The 13,874-nt window shown below is 37.7% G+C and overlaps 1 protein-coding gene across 1 annotated transcript in view; it reads left to right on the forward strand.

The window, feature by feature from the left end:
- LOC121320873 (cullin-4A-like) overlaps positions 1-13,321 on the forward strand; it is a 19,886-nt gene extending 6,565 nt beyond the window's left edge. The window contains exons 4-20 of the mRNA XM_041259618.1: positions 5-74; positions 896-969; positions 1,106-1,268; positions 1,485-1,574; positions 2,373-2,455; positions 3,742-3,809; positions 4,110-4,228; positions 4,725-4,917; positions 5,423-5,527; positions 5,960-6,070; positions 6,467-6,552; positions 7,460-7,567; positions 7,997-8,110; positions 9,432-9,537; positions 10,823-10,995; positions 11,346-11,498; positions 13,042-13,321. Coding sequence (XP_041115552.1) covers positions 5-74; positions 896-969; positions 1,106-1,268; positions 1,485-1,574; positions 2,373-2,455; positions 3,742-3,809; positions 4,110-4,228; positions 4,725-4,917; positions 5,423-5,527; positions 5,960-6,070; positions 6,467-6,552; positions 7,460-7,567; positions 7,997-8,110; positions 9,432-9,537; positions 10,823-10,995; positions 11,346-11,498; positions 13,042-13,137 — 1,912 coding nt within the window. The 3' untranslated portion in view covers positions 13,138-13,321. The remainder of the gene's footprint in view (positions 1-4; positions 75-895; positions 970-1,105; positions 1,269-1,484; positions 1,575-2,372; positions 2,456-3,741; positions 3,810-4,109; positions 4,229-4,724; positions 4,918-5,422; positions 5,528-5,959; positions 6,071-6,466; positions 6,553-7,459; positions 7,568-7,996; positions 8,111-9,431; positions 9,538-10,822; positions 10,996-11,345; positions 11,499-13,041) is intronic.
- Positions 13,322-13,874: the final 553 nt, after the last annotated feature.

Genomic DNA, 13,874 nt, shown 5'->3' on the forward strand with positions numbered 1-13,874 from the left:
TCACAGATTCTTTGGACAATGTTTTATTTCTTAAAAAGATGAATAAATGTTGGCAGGATCACTGTAGACAAATGGTAAGCATGTAAACCCTCTTGATTGTCCGGTTACTCAAGCAGTGATTACAATGTTGTTAAAGTTAACAGAGGGAAAAAATAGCATGACTGTGTTAAAGCCAGGTTCAGGGTTGGGGTCAATTCCTGTTTCTCAATTCCAATTTTCTTTTTTAAAATTAGTTCCAAATTCCAATTCCATTTCCCATTCGCTTTTACTCAATTCCAACACATCATTGATGAAAATTGCAATTAGCAGTCTTCTGTTAAAATGAGCTTCTCACAGTGGCAACACATTACTTAAATCACTGTTTTTTAATTAAGTTGGCTTCAAATCAAAGCAGTGGAACAGGCACAAAAATAATTTTCAATTTCTTTGAAGGAGTGGGAATTGCAATTGGAATTGGGAATTGATTTTAAAAAGGAATTGAAAATAGAATTGACTGGATGTAGATCTAATTATTATTTTTCATTTTTCAAGCCAGCAGTGGGCCAAAAAGGGCCTTCCTGACATCCCGCCTTTCCTAGGTATATCTTCAAATATAAAATGTAGGGGCAACTTGGAACCTCTATTTCAAGTCAATGCAGAGGCTGTCTTGGCAACTGCAGTATTATGTTTTTATTGTCAAACCTTAAGTAAACCAAGAACATTTAGAAATGCCATTACTTCTTAAGACTCATATACCTTCTACAACAGTGAGAATTTCAGAATAAGAACAGGTTGCTGCATTGTTCATGCAGTCACACTGTCTTGTGTGTTACTAGAGCAGGTATCTAGAATGCAGTACATTTGCAGTCATGTTGTGCTTTATCATGTTTTCTATATTCCAATGTTTCTTTGCTAGATAATGATAAGAAGCATTTTCTTATTTTTGGATCGAACATACGTCCTGCAGAATTCAATGCTGCCCTCTATTTGGTAAGTTATTTTTTTTAACCCAGTGTCCAGTGTTACTTTCTGATATACAGTATTCTCTGCAGAGCTGCTTGTTTGTCACACCTCCACTGTTTAGCATGCATTTTCTCACGGGTGAAATCCGGTATCGTTTTAACAGGGACACGGGTCTGGAGTTGTTCAGAAGCCATATAATCAGTGATAAGGTGGTCCAGAGTAAAACTGTTGACGGCATTCTTCAGCTGATTGAGAGAGAACGGAACGGGGAGGCTGTAGACAGAAGCTTGTTACGCAGTTTGCTAACTATGCTTTCCGATCTGCAGGTAAATATTTAAAGTTTCCTGTACAGTACAGCACAGTACACTTTCTCTCACCCCCTCTACATTTTTTTTTCATCTGAACAAATTTTTAAAAATGATGTGCAATGCACAATACAATGCATAATTAACAGCCATTTCAGTTTGAGGGATATATGTGTCTGGGTGTTTTGACATGTCAAATATGTTTTTATTAAAGATTCTTTCCTTCTCCTTGATTAGGTGTATAAGGATTCTTTTGAACAGAAGTTTTTGAAAGAGACTCATCGTTTATATGCAGCTGAGGGTCAAAGCCTGATGCAAGAGAGAGAGGTAAATGTAACTTAGTCTAATACTGATTCGTTTGCTCACAATCTGTGGAGTCACTTAGTCCCACATGCCTATTTTCTGCAGCAAATCGATGGCATCCTCAAGCTCACCCATCAGGTCTATGATGAGTGTTAAATTCCTAGAATTAGTAACTGGTTCAACACAGCAATGTTAGGGTTAACCCTTTATATATGTCAAAAAAAAAAGCCCTCTACTATCACTGTTATGGTTTATCGTGTCTGCAGAACCTATCTATGAAATGTAAGCCTTATTATATGCAGTTGCTAGAAAACACAAATTCTCACTCAACTCAGATAACCAATAATGCGTTAAAGGGGGGGAATATTGCAAGTGAACCACTCGACAGAGGAGTTTTAAAAAGTAAATGAAACTGAAACCGCAGTGTTCTGAAATGCCAAAAGACAGAGGGCTGAATAGCACTGTATCTATGAGCATAACATACAGTGTTGCTAAAAGGTATTTTGTGTTTACTGGAGAAAGCCAGTTAACCCTGCCACCACACTATAAATTCACTTCCTGTGCCTATTTATTATTTGTGGATTGGGCTCAGGTTATGTTGTTGAGTCCACTCAAGCATACAATCCAGCTATTATTACCCAGATATACAGTAGTACTGACTCGAGGTATAGTACAGTACAGCAATGCCATTCGACTTAAATCCTAATGCGTACTATATGGTGCCTGGAATACTTGCGTTGCATGTGTGGCTCATTACTTAAGGCTGGCTTCCTTTCAGAAAAAATCAACATCTCAGTATTGGTTTGTGTCTTGTGTGTTCAGGTACCAGAATATCTTCACCATGTCAACAAACGACTAGAAGAGGAGACGGATAGAGTAATAACATACTTGGATCAGAGCACACAGTAAGCACAGCGGAAGGAAGCCTTTGTTCTGTGTAGAATTGCTTTAGCCAGCTCTCCTATGAAGTTTCTGTTCCATGACTTCAGTCTGGAGGGCTTTGGGACGGGTTTCGTTTTAGTTTTGAAACGAGTTCCAACCAATGCTTTTAAAATCCATTGTCTTACCTTATTAGCTGTATTAACATTATCACCGTTCGTCCTTTTGTTGTGCCGAGATTATTTTAGTTCTTGATCGTCAGTATGCCTTTTATTGAGAGGAATGCCACTCCCCAGCACTCTTGATGGTTGGGAAAGCTTGGAGACAAAGCAAGGGGTTGCAGCAGGCTGATTTTCATACCTTTCAGCTGCACCACAATAATGTTACTGGTGATATCATGTGTCTCGGCATCTCAAGGACTTAAAACTACTGTTAGAAGGAAATATGGTTTTGCAACAGTAGATGAAGCGCTATACAGGCAGTCCACGCACTTACTACACAATGGGTTCCTGAAAGTTGCATTGCAAGTTGAAGCACATTTTCCCATAGGAACATGTTATACATTGGGGTTACGTTCCTGACTCTTTGGCCAGATAATATATTTTTACAAAAATGACCCGTTATCTTGTACTCATGCAAATATTTATTTAACTCATTACAGTTAGCCCGTTGGGTACGCGCATATTACTCAGGCATCTATATGGCTTGTTTAAAAGTACAGACTAGGGACTTTCCAATGACGTATTCAGTGTGTGTATGCGGTACTCCTAGCCGAAACTACGATCACTTGAAGTTAAGCCCCTCATGTGACAGTTCACAGCTTAGGTTTCATTTTGAGTCCATTGTTTTTATCTGACATTGTTCAGGGCAAATAAATTCTAAAATAACTGTTACATGCATAAAAAAAAAAAAAACCCAGACTGAGTCAGGGCGACCACAACAGGTACTGCAGTTCGGACACCGAGCATGCGCACATGATGCATGGCTCGTGTCTTGTCTGTAAATGCCGTATCAATATCGTACAGTCGAAGCAGGGTAAGAATGCAAAAGAGTCGTAAGTGGCGTGCGTCGTAAGTCGAGGATTGCCTGTATCTCGCAGTATGTGGTCATCTTACCACTATGTTCAGAACTCCGTTAAAGTAGTCAGTCCAGTATGTATTTAATCAGGAAACTGTGTTGATAAATGTAATGCAATATACACTATCTAACTTTCACAACCTGTTTGTATTAGCGTATTTAAATCTATTATTTTTGCCTTTTTCCGTAAAATTTGCCTTAATCCATTGTTTTTTCTTGGTGTGTGTTTTAAAAGGAAACAGCTAATACTCACTGTGGAGAAGCAGTTACTCGGAGAACACCTAACAGCCATCCTTCAGAAAGGTAACTATGTTTGTCACGCAAGTGTGGTTTCCATTTCAATTGAATTATTGCATTTGACATGTTTAGTATCACAATACTAAATGCAATACTGCTTAAAGTTGCTTTTGTTGTATTGCTTCCTCCATTCCTGATCTGTTCCCAAGATTAACTTCAACCATTTTTTTGGAGCCTCCACCTGCCAAGCAGCAGCTCAAAGGGGTTGAGTGACTTTCTGATTTGTGTGTGTGTGTGTGTGTGTGTGTGAGCATGTGTGTATGCCACATACTGTTTGTATACCAGTGTTTCTGTGGTTTCTTGCAGGGCTTCATCACCTGCTGGATGGAAACAGGATAACTGAGCTCACCCTCCTGTACCAGCTCTTCAGCAGGGTCAAAGGAGGACTGCAGGTGCTTTTGCAACACTGGAGCGAATACATTAAGGTACAGTTCAGGGAAGTGCCACATTTCAAAGTCTTCATGTACCATTCTATGGCTTTCATGTACCATTCTATTTTGTAACATTTTTCATTATGTGACAGAGCCCTTCAGTTGATATCTAACTCCTCTGGTGAAGTGGATTGCCTGGAAAACACTGCATACTAAATAGTGTCTTTGCAACACAGTTTAGTCACAAAAAAATTGTTCCACGTTCCCATTCATTACTTAGTCTGAGTGATTTTCTTTGTGATAAAGACTGACCCTTGAGACCTTTCTTTGTTATACTCCTTGATAAAATGTGTGTGCAGTCATTTACTGAAACCAATGTGCAGGACAAAGCAGCTTCGTGTGTCTTGTGCTGTGTTAAGAAGCACCTCCTGTGTACTACCCTAGCAGTACTACAGAATACTATAACCACTGGACACACCGTTAACCTCACAACTCCAACGTACTGTTGGTTTGTGATCTCGTGTCATTCCTTGCCTCCTTTTGTTGCCAGACCTTTGGAAGTGCACTAGTGATGATGCCTGAGAAAGATAAAGACATGGTTCAGGAGCTGTTAGACTTCAAGGATAAAACAGACCAGATCACTGAGGCCTGCTTCCAGAAAAATGAAAAGTTTATCAATTCTATGAAGGAATCCTTTGAGACGTATATAAACAAGAGGCCCAACAAGCCTGCAGAACTAATAGGTACTTATTTGATTTGAACTACATTGTGCTGTGAATGTTACAGCAATGGTAACTCATCTTGGATATTGTTGTCCATAATTCATACCAATGTGAAACCAACAGTATGGCGTTTATCATACAGTATACTCACCAAACTGTTGTAATCTGTCAGATACAGAACTATTTTATATTATCAAGAAAGTAGCATTTTCTAGAGAATATAAATATAATAAATAATCTGTATTTTAATTGTTTAGTCATTGAAAGCTTGTTTGAAAAATTGAAGGATTGTGTTTGCAGTAACTGTGCTTTCTAATGATATCAGGGATGAAAATACGACTATTGCATAGCATTTTCACCCATCTCAGATTTTACTATGAGCTTAATCAGCCAGAGTGTATAATTAACTAACTCAAGTATGTGTTGTGAAACTCATAGTAAAGCCAGAAATGGATCAGACAGCAATGCAATGGGAGTCTTATTATCATCCCTGGATGAGTACATTTGTTTTTGTTGACCTCTTTAGCAAAGTATGTTGATTCCAAATTACGTGCTGGAAATAAAGAAGCAACAGATGAAGAGCTGGAGAGAATACTGGATAAGATAATGATCATCTTCAGGTTTATCCACGGCAAGTGCACATTCTAGATAATATTAAATGTACCAGTAAATTAGTTCCTGAGTCTTTCAGAGCACCCAATTCACAGACCTGCTGTTCTGTCTCTTTATTTCTTAAGGTTTTGTGTTGCACACATTTGAAAAGTCTACAAAGCAAGCAAAGAACCTAACGATCTTTAGAACAACATAGGGATGAAGTGGCAAGGATTACATTCCACTCCTTTAAATACATCGATTACTAACCTTTGAAACAGGAGACAGTTCAGCTGGGATTCTCATTAGATTTATTATTTTATAAAACTAATTAGTGAATTAATTACCGGTAACGTGTCTGCAGAGTCCCTTATTGAATCTAGACATTGGTGATATATGCAGTTCAGGGCTTTATCTCTTTGATTCATATTGCTTGTTTGTTTAGACTTCTATGCTAAAAATGTTTTTACAGGTAAAGATGTGTTTGAGGCATTTTACAAGAAAGATCTTGCCAAGAGGCTACTGGTTGGGAAGAGTGCTTCAGTAGATGCTGAGAAGTCAATGCTGTCCAAACTGAAACATGGTAAGTAGCAACACACTGGAGACATTCCCCTGTGAGCGATTTAATTGTGACTTGTGACTTGGTGTGGGCATTACGTAGAACAATTCTTTTGGGTTTTGGAATCTTGTGCTGCCTTCGCAGGGATTCTGACATTATTGAGCTAAAGAAGGTTTTGTTCTCAGAACAGAGTTTGATGGAATTTAGACATCAAGATTTGTCTTCATTGTCAAACTTGATTCTCTGTCCAGTTCCATTATCATCTTGGCCATATTGAAGGTTCCATTGCTCTAGCGTTCATTCACAAAGTGAGTTTGTGTAAACAGTGTAGGTTGCATTTGGTTTTTGTCATAGGAACACTAGTTTGTGCCAGAAACGGAATCGTGAGAGGTTCTCTGATGATGCTTCTTTGTTCTTTAGAATGCGGAGCAGCATTTACCAGCAAACTAGAGGGGATGTTTAAAGACATGGAGCTATCGAAAGATGTCATGATTCAATTCAAACAGGTATTTATTATTTAACGGCATTGTTTTCTGTTGCATGCCTTTTTGTTGTAGGACTTGTTGTAGTGTAATACAAATAATAAGGGCTATTGAGAACAAGGACAGTGTAATCTTAGTTCTTTAGATCGTTTAGTTACAGAAGTTAATTTTTATTTTCTTACAAAGGTTCTTGGGAAATGCCTTTATGTTCTAAAACCTTGGGCTTGTATATAACTAACTCCTTCACTGCTGGAAGATAAAGGAAGGCTGAATTATTTTAATACACGATGGGTCAATGGGAAGACAGTACCCATAAAGACATATTATTATTAATAAATATTAATGCATGAATGCTTGTTTTATATACAATTCAATATTCCATTAAAATGTACTTGCATTCAAGTACAGAGTATGTACTTCATACTAGTGGGTAATGTGAGTTCAATCTAGTAAACACAGGTAAATATTGGAAATGTGGTACACTTTTATTGGTAGGTTTTTTTTTCTGAAAATGTGATCAAAATAATTGCTTCAGCTTTTTTTAATTTTTTTTTTTACTACTAATAAAAGGATACCCTGTTCTGAAATACTATTCACAAAAACAGAGATTGTACCCCACTGTTATAAACATTTCACTATGCTAAATATTGAAATCCTGCACCAGATTTACTAAGCTTTTTTCCCCCCGATGCAAATTTTGCTCCAGTATTGAAATTTAGGTTCATGTTCTAAAAAGAGTGAGACCCAAATTAGATGCAGACTGAAGCATTTACTGCTTGAAGATAATGGAAGGCTGAATAATTTTATTAAAACTAAGGGGATCTTTTGTGAAAACATGTATACTGTCTATGGCACCGGCCTGACCTATTATGTTTTAAAGTTTTAAATGTGTTTTTTTTTTTTTTTTTAATTGAAATTCTTTATTTTTCAGTTCATGCAGAATCAAAGTGACCCGGGCAACATAGAACTCACAGTTAATATCCTCACGATGGGGTACTGGCCTACGTATATACCCATGGAGGTGCACCTTCCTCCTGAGGTATGGGAGCTCTGAAACCACCCACGAAACAGCTACTTGTTCCACTTCTTCTTTGACGTGTGTGGAAATGACAGGAGAATGGTTGGAAACAAGGCTACTTGCTCAAAAGATCATCCTGCGTGAAATCTTCAAATTAAGGAATTTGAAATGCATGTTTTTAATTTGCATTCACATAATCACCGTGTGAAGATGCATTTTGGATAACCCTTGCATGGAACACACATATTGCCGTCGGTTTACTAAGCGTAAGGTTGCAGTGTCTTGTACAGTTTTATATGAAGGCGGTTCCCTTAAAAGCCCATTTTGAAGATATCAATTCAGTAGTTGTATAAAGTATACTGTAGTGTAGCAGAATACCGTTAGGAGACGATACATGCATCAGCTGTTCATTCATGTGCCAATTAGCTGACACAGTTTTTACACTAACAGATGGTGAAACTTCAAGAAGTATTCAAGATGTTTTACCTTGGCAAGCACAGTGGCAGAAAGCTGCAGTGGCAGCCCACACTTGGACATGCTGTTCTCAAGTCAGAGTTTAAGGAGGTAGGTGTATATGTATGTTTCTTTTCACTGTGCGTCTCGCCTTCTAAAACGCCTTCTAAAACGGCAATCTTGTTTTTCTTATAATATTCCACGTGCTTTAGATAACCATTTCTAGCTCATTATAACCCAGTTCGATTGCTTTCATGAAGAGTACTATTTAATTTGTAATAATTAAAGTTTTCTCAATGAATGTACAGTAGTGCTATGTGCTGGTGTAATAATATTCACATGTATGCTTTCAGCTTTTGAATAACAAAGTGTTCCCACTGCATGTACTGTTGTCAATTTATTACCCTGGTGATGTTTGATTAGGAAAGCGGGTGCTGATTTCACCTCTAGCAGACTAATGTACAATTGGACAATGTTTCCTTTACCTGAATTTGATGAAACTTTGATTTGTTATGTTATGGATGCGGCTTAGGAAGACAATGTGAAGTGAAAACCGAGAATACAGTGCATTGTCTTCCTAGAACTCTGTCAGCAGCAAAAGTAGTGTAGCTTGACGATCACGGAAATATTTATAGATGCAGCATATTAAATGGCTTAATCTTTCACAAAAAACAAATGATTCCATTAGGAACTGGAGGTGCACTGTGAGGGTCTGCACGGGTGTGAGAGTAAATATAACAGAAATTGGTTGGAGGCTCACTACTTGATTCTCCTGTGTGTCTGATGCAATCAGCTAATGATCTTTCCTGTGGTGCGTTCTGGTCATTAACTTAAAGAGCAATTGGCTTGTGAAATAATTATCTCAACAAATATATTCTTGTTGTTTAGATTCAATTTGTATAATTTTCAGTTTCAGCCGTCACAGCCTTGAGACCTTTTTAAAACTTAACGCACCTTTCTGGTCAGAATGATGACTAAGCTCTAATTACATCTGATACACCAAATGTGTAACCAACACTGTACCCCTATTGGATGAAACCAATACATTCGAATGAAATACTATGATGTGGAACTCCAGTAAGGGTGGGGGTGTTGCAAGGGGACAGATTAATGGTAACACTCTGGTGTACGAGATGCATTCAGATGTTTGATATGTTTCTGAGAGCTCTATTGAGTCCACACGGCTGTTTTAAACCTATGAGGTTTAAAAAGTCCCCACAATGTTATGCCTGAATTAGAAATTAAAGTGAAGAAGAAGAAAGCATTTGATAAGATATCTGATATTTCAATACCAGTGTTATACCATGTTGATCACAAATGTAACTGTTAAATTAATTCTTCAAATTGAGGCAGCAGTATATTCATTATGTTGTAACTTGTAATTCTGTTGGTCAGAGTCACTGATTCTTGGATTTGGGGATTGTATTTGCAGGGTAAGAAGGAGCTTCAGGTGTCCCTCTTCCAGACCCTTGTCCTTCTCATGTTCAACGAAGGAGAGGAGTTCACCTTTGATGAGATTAAAACAGCTACTGGAATAGGTATGGAGAAAAGAGATTCACATCATGGGAATGTGTGGGAATCTTGCCCCCTTTTTTCCTAAAGAAATAAAACATGTTTAACAGACATTACTGCTCTGAAGAATCCCAGTACAAATACTAACACAGTGATGTCTATTTAAGGATCTAAGCAGTATGGACTCAATTATATTATATTGTGTTGTATTTGGAATTGTTAATATGCAGTCAATAAATACAGTAGAACCCCCCCCCCCCCCCCCCCATTCAATTATGCGCAGCTCCCTGATGAGTTTTATCTCTGAAATACGGTACATTATTGCCATTGTAGACTTACCGCCCGCGTTGCAAACACACGCAAACACACAACAAAGCATGCGTCAGTCTCAAACCTGTCAAGTCAACGCGAAAACAGCAGCGCTACAGATGGGAGGATTTATTTCTTGGTATGAGCAGTGGAAGGATGCTGAGTATTTTTAACAAATTTTAAAACTTTCTTCTGTCTTTGTAATATATTGTACTGCACACATCTCCAGTAAACGCTGCTTTGGTTTACATTACTAGTTTCTGTATTTTGTCATGCGTTCTAGTCACACGCAATGACACATCCGTGGACCTGTGTTTCCCCAAGCACACGGATAAACAGAGTTCCATTATACCATAAATACAGTAAACACCAGAATCATTTTTAACATTGCTAAATGGCAGTTTTACGTGAATGTTTATGTAAGAGAAAGTAACAAATGTACAAAGAGACATTTTTAATCATAGCAACATGTCAGCTTGAAACAGCTGGCAACTTTCTTAAAACAGCTTGTCGTAGGGGATGTTTTAAGGAATTTTCCAGAACTACAGTACCTAAAATTAAGCATGTTTCGAAGTTGTGGGTTGACAGTTCCCCTTGGTGAAAATTGCTTCAAACTATCCGCTACAGTTACAGCCATGGCCAGCTGACACCCACGCAGGCCTTCTGCAGTACAGCTATGCAATGCTGCACGTCACTGGCAAACAAAAATAGACAAAAGAACACCGCCAGTCATATTAAATTACATTTATTTATAGCTTCTCCTCGGTCACGTTGCCAAGTGAATTTACTTGCAAGTTTGGATTCTACCCTTCTTTTTAATGTTGCTTGTACTGTACAATAATTTGGTTTGAAAGTTGGGTTCAAATTGACTTGATTTTTAAATTATTCAAATGCCAAATTTGGCACATAATTGGGATCATTCCTGTAAGAAAGGCATCATACATGGAATGTTACTTGTTATCCTAAAAGTCCAATTGCCTGGCCATTTTGTTTTTCTCTCAGAGGATGGTGAGCTGAGAAGAACTCTACAATCTCTTGCCTGTGGAAAAGCTCGAGTTCTCATTAAAAACCCCAAAGGAAAAGATGTGGAAGATGGGGATAAATTCTTATTTCATGCTGACTTCAGGCACAAGTTATTCAGGATAAAGATAAACCAGATACAAATGAAAGAAACGGTATTTGTTTAATGTTTTTGTCAGTATTTGTACCTTGGCATAATATTACATATTCAACACATATGTTTAAGAAAATGAAGGCATCTGCATGCATTAGACAAAGAGACTTTGGGCTTTGGGTTAAAAGAAGCTGCAGAATACATTTGCATGCTGTCCGGATCACAGGCACGCTACACTTTCACAGTAACAGTAATTGATCGGCAAAGTGCCTGTTTAGGATTAATGACACTAATTACTAATGGAAAGCTGCATGCTGTTCAATATTGTAAATAACCTTACCGCATTGCTTATTTTTTTAAACCGTAGATAGCATGTCATTTATTCTCTGTCCCTTCCCTCTTGTCTGTTAGATTGAGGAGCAAGTGAGCACAACGGAGAGGGTGTTTCAAGACAGACAGTACCAGATAGACGCTGCCATTGTCCGCATCATGAAGATGAGGAAAACTCTGAGCCACAACCTTCTTGTGTCTGAGCTCTACAATCAACTCAAATTCCCAGTCAAGGTCTGTACAGCTTAGTGCTGTTTAATGCAGTTATATTGCACCCCTAAGGCTACACAGCTACATTTATGCTGCATCAACACTTGTACTCATAAAATGTTTAATTTATTTCAGTATGTTTTAGACAAAAGCCCTTCAGCTGTGTTGAAGAAAGGTAAACACAGTATTATTATAATAATAATAATAATATAATAATAATAATAATCTTTATTTTCATATAGCACCTTTCATAGTGGACCACCATCACAAAGTGCTTTACAAGATAGGAGACTAGGGTGTGTGAACTATGGATCAGCTGCAGAGTCACTTACAACACTGTCTCACCCCAAAGATGTGTGTGTGTGTGTAAAGTTAGTGTTACATTGTTTTGGAGAGTGAACATTTCTCAGTGATAACCACCTGTATTTTCTTCAAGAAAGTTAGTGGTGGAAGTCACAGAATGATCATGCTTGAGACTGTTTGTTTCATGTGAAACATCAGTAATGTGTACAGTCTTTCAATAAATAGAGACAATTTACTGTAATTACTCCTTCCTTATTATCTGTAATGTTTTGTGAGTGATAACAGCGTACAGGAAATGACAAGCATATTTAATTTGTTCTGTAAATTATGGATTGTAGTGTTTTTAATTCACATCTTACTGTGAAATTGGAAAATTGGATTGACAGCACTGAGTCGTTTATGCTTTGATCTCAACACAGCTTTTTTCACACATAAAAGCATAATGTTGAGAGCCAAGCAATCCATTTCTGCGACTTTTACGCCGACAATCTTAATCGTAAATATCTGACAGCAAATTATGATGCTTTATTTGGTAAACTTATGGAACGCATTGATGGAAATATTGTGTTCAGTGTAGTTTTTGACGTGTTTCCCTATGCCTTGGACCGTCCAGTTATGTCAGCTGTCTTTCTATTTAGGATTTCAAGGTGAATAAACTTGCCTTGTTTTGTGCTGATGTGCTACTTGCCCAAATGTTCTCAAACTTGGGAAAACGTGGCTTCAACTTGCACTGATTCTGCTTCGTTATACATGGCAATATTTGCCAGGGACAATAAACTTAATCAGAAACCAGAACTGCTTTTTCTTTTTTATGTTTCCACACAAATAAAAAAAAAATTGTTCACAAAAAAAGAAACCAGAACTGCTACGCTTCATATTCCACATGTAAAGTGTGTATACTTGGATCAGTGTGTACAATAAACTCTGGAAAAATTCCCAGGAAAAATGTGTTAATATAAAAACCAAAAATGCGGAACGCAACTCATGAGTTCATTTGACAGATAAAATAAAATTAATAAAAAATTCAAGCATTTATTCTCGATTGTTAAACAGCTTTAGTCAAGGCATTACAAAAGATAAGGCACTGACTGAATTCTGATTCATAAAATGGTGAATACCAGTATTTTTACATATCATTATAGAGTAAATGGATGAGCTGTCCTGTATGAAAAAAGAAAAATCTTTACATGCTTTAATTGTCTTGCATTTTTATTAGGAAATGGTTGTTTTAACAACATTTGTTTTTGTATTCCAAATTCTGCAGCCTGGAGACTTGAAGAAGAGAATTGAATCCCTCATTGACAGAGACTACATGGAGAGAGACAAGGACACTCCCAACCAGTACCATTATGTGGCATAAATCTCCCTCCGGCAGCACTTCTCACCTCTCCTGCAGAGCATTGGCAAAACAAAAAGGACTGAGCTGCTTCAGCTTTGCTGCCAGCACATGTCAAAGCTCGGGATAACCCAACAGTGGCATGAACTGCGGGGAAGACAAAAAATGGTTTAGCTCACCATCACTGTTTGAGTTTTGATATAATTTCTTTTTTTGAAATACTTTTTTCAGTTTTGCTTTTAGATTTTTTTTGTTACAGAGATGCCCCACATCTGGCTCCCCTGTTGTTAACATAGTCAAACAGACGCAGGGGAAGGCAGAAGATAATGCTTGTGTTTGCGTATAGAATCCTTACCTTTAACGATCTTCAAGGTCCTGCCACGATTCCTGGGTTGTTTTTCAACAAATAATCTAGGCACTAAATTGCGAGGCACAGATGTTATTTTTGTATAATTGGGTTTGTGCATAAACTGCATCTTTATTCTCATAGCTATTGATCTCCTGCTCTGTGAAGAAAGGAGTCTTACAAAGTGCCAAGCAGAGCAGGCTTCAAGTGCTATATATTTATTTTTTTCTGTTTTGTTATCTATCACAGTCGGAAGCACTTGTTTAGCCGAAGGGTTCCAGGTTTAGGCTGATCAACACTTCTTTTCATTTTACTCACCTGAGTAGATTGTGTTGATGCATTGCAGGGGGGGGGGGGGGGGGATAAAAGATAATGAACAGGGAGAAATGTAAAGTGCAATTTACTGTTTCAATTG

The sequence above is a fragment of the Polyodon spathula genome, chromosome 9 (assembly GCF_017654505.1).
Source record: "Polyodon spathula isolate WHYD16114869_AA chromosome 9, ASM1765450v1, whole genome shotgun sequence".
NCBI lineage: Eukaryota > Metazoa > Chordata > Actinopteri > Acipenseriformes > Polyodontidae > Polyodon > Polyodon spathula.